Raw genomic sequence first — 2,969 nt, forward strand, 5'->3', positions numbered from 1 at the left:
TTTTACCAAAAAATTATTATATTATATTAAAATATTTCATGAGCACCATCCATTTATTTCCCTAATCTGAAAACACAAAACCTAATTTTCAAATTACTTCACAGAATTTCTTCATGCAAAACCAAACTTTTGCCTCAAAACAGTTCAAACTGTGCTCAAAACCAAACTTTGTATTTGTTTCACGTCATACAAAAAAGGTTTGTTTTAGCAAGTATTTGGTATTTTTTATTTTTTAAAGTACTGCAGCATTAAATATCATGCTGTATGTTTGTTTTGGTACAGTCAGAGGAGCTGTAAGCCTACAAGAAAGAAAGGAGAGCCACCTTGTTTTAAATAAATAATGTGTTTTTAAAGTCATAATGTTTAAGTTCTAACTCAGTAAGTACTCTGGATACTTATACTCGGTTTGAGAAATACTGGTATTGGGACACCGCTACAAAATATTCCATAAATCACTGTAACAATTTTAAGGAAACTCCCAGAAAGTAATGAAGGGATGGATGTTGCAGCCACCTCACATTAGTAAACTCAGAAATTATTTTACTATATTACTATATTACTATATATTACTATATTATTTTACTTTAGTCAGTTTTACAGATATTGTGTTAAACCCTGCTGTGGTAGTAGCTGAGAATCATTCAGAACACACTTCAGGGCTTAAGTGTTTCTTTTTCTCTTGCTCAGGTATCAGGAAGCTGGTGGATAAGAATCTGCTGGTGGACAATGTGAGTTTAAATGTAAATAAGGGATAAAAATATGCTTTGGTGTAGATTTGCCTCACATTCATTGTGTTTAAAACAATCCTGAGAGGCACACTTGATATTTGTGTTTTCTCTGGCTTGTGAAAGGTTTTTGATGAACAACCCACAATGTGTTTGAATGATGACGACAGTGAAGAAGAAAACTCAGCTTCTTTATCTGGTAAATATTCTCATCTCTTCTCAAGGATTTTTTTTTTTTATTCCTCCAACTCGTCTGGCTCTGCAGAGCAAAGGCAACTTATCCAGACCAAATTTTTTTTTTCCATTTTAATATTAGAGCACAAATCTTTGCCTGAAAAGATGGCTGAGTTGTCCGTAAATGACACAACGTATCTGTGGCTGCGCTGAGCAGCAGGGTGTGGGAACAGAACTCGATGATGGGCGTCAGAGGCCCTGACTGAGTGCTGTCGTCACACTGGAACAAAATGTTCAGCTCTGCTTTCAATCACTTTCATTGGAAATCAATCCAGTTACTGTTTCTCAGAAATAAGCACAGATCCACTTCAGTCTGAGCTTCAGGGGGCTGAGTCTTTTATCGCCCGCCACTGAAAATCAAAGGCGAACAATTTCTGTCTGTCTTTAGAATAGCTCATAAAGAATGTGGATTTTATTGAAATTTGCAGAAAGTAATCACTGGTTGTGCTGTGAACCCCCTCAAAGTTTGCTAACTTAGTCTTTCGCAGATTTTTTTTCATGGAATCCGTTTGCTATAGTCAGTGGTGGGCACCAGTCTGCTAAAGCACTAATCGCAGACCTAAACATTTTGCTTTAGTGGTCTTACTAATTTTTATAATTCATAAACATGTTTGCACTTTTTTAAATTTAAATTGCAGCTTCGCTAATAACTAATTATCTACTGGTCATCATTATCTTTATCTTGAACAGTGGAAGGTATGACCGTCAGCATTCATGACACGTGCTCTATCCAACGGCACCCCTCCTAGCTAAACACTATTTTTTTTGGGAAGGTATACGTCCTTCCTGACTGTCGCTTTGGTTCACGGTTCAGTCGGTCCTAATTTTAGTAGGTCAGCTTTGCAAAGTATTTTTGCTGGCAGCAATCTAAATTACTCATATGGCTTCTGTTAAATTATAATAAACACAGTGCAAAAGACAATATTCAGTAGCCAGCAGGGATCCACATTTTACAGACATTTCCCACAATGCTTTGTGTCTGTTTACGTAGCAGGAAGGCAATGTTTAAAACTCCCTTTCCCAGCAAAAATAGTAAACGTTTGTAATCCATACTAAAATTTTGTTTGTATTGATATATTTTACGTTCCAATTGGCGCGCCCTTTTAAAAAAAAAAGTTTTAACGCTGGACCTCAATACTTGATGTAATTGGTCAAAGCAACGGGGTTATAGACTTATGCTGATGAAAAGTGACATCTAGTGGTCAACTGGAGCAACTAAATGGAAAACATCATGCATCTCAAAAATCAAAAAGAAAAAATAAGTAGGTCCTCTGGATGGGTTCTTCTTTAGTGAAATGTTTCATCTCTCCTCCAAGAAACTTCTTCAGTCTGATGAGTTTCAGGTGAACTGGAATCCAATGGAGACATGGAAAACTAAAATCCAAGCTCTTATTTTGAAGGGAAGATACTAGTAGTTTCTTGTTCTCCGTGCTTTCATTTCCCGTCACAAATGTACCCAGGATGCATCGCTTCAGTTTTCCAATAAAAAGTGTTTTAAAATTATTTTAGTGGTGCTTCTTTAATGAAAAATCTACAACAAACAAAAGATAAAGACAAAGAAGATGCCGAAATAGCAATCCTCAGCAACTTTTTAAAGAATCAGCGATTTAGCAAGCCTCAACAAGTTTTAAATTTTTACACAGAGGAGCCAAAGTTCTGCCAGGAAATCAGACCCCCCAGCATTAATGAGCTGTACAAGGGTTCATACACCACTAGTGGGCAGCATTGTACATGAATTGTAGCCAGCTAGAAAGTGTCAAATTAAACCTGCGCTTTAGAATTAGCTTCCGCTAATATAAGTCCTTCTTAAAAATTATCATATTGTGATAAAGTTCATTATTTTCTGTAATGTACTGATAAACATTAAACTTTCATATATTTTAGATTCATTGCACACCAACTGAAGTAGTTCAAGCCTTTTATAATTGGTGATTTTGGCAAAAAAGTAAAGAAAAATCAAAAATCCCTATCTCAAAAAATTAGCATATTTCATCCGACCAACAAAAGAAA

At 35.7% G+C, this 2,969-nt stretch overlaps 1 protein-coding gene across 1 annotated transcript in view; it reads left to right on the plus strand.

Annotated features, from left to right (window-relative positions):
* The window catches only part of arhgef28a (Rho guanine nucleotide exchange factor (GEF) 28a), a gene marked incomplete at its 5' end in the record, with an annotated part of 138,846 nt that overhangs the window by 41,864 nt on the left and 94,013 nt on the right, over positions 1–2,969 (plus strand). Inside the window, 2 exon segments of the mRNA XM_014028387.1 lie at positions 688–728; positions 852–924. Of these exon segments, the coding sequence (XP_013883841.1) occupies positions 688–728; positions 852–924 (114 nt within the window).

The sequence above is a fragment of the Austrofundulus limnaeus genome, unplaced genomic scaffold (assembly GCF_001266775.1).
Source record: "Austrofundulus limnaeus strain Quisiro unplaced genomic scaffold, Austrofundulus_limnaeus-1.0 Scaffold755, whole genome shotgun sequence".
Taxonomy (NCBI): domain Eukaryota; kingdom Metazoa; phylum Chordata; class Actinopteri; order Cyprinodontiformes; family Rivulidae; genus Austrofundulus; species Austrofundulus limnaeus.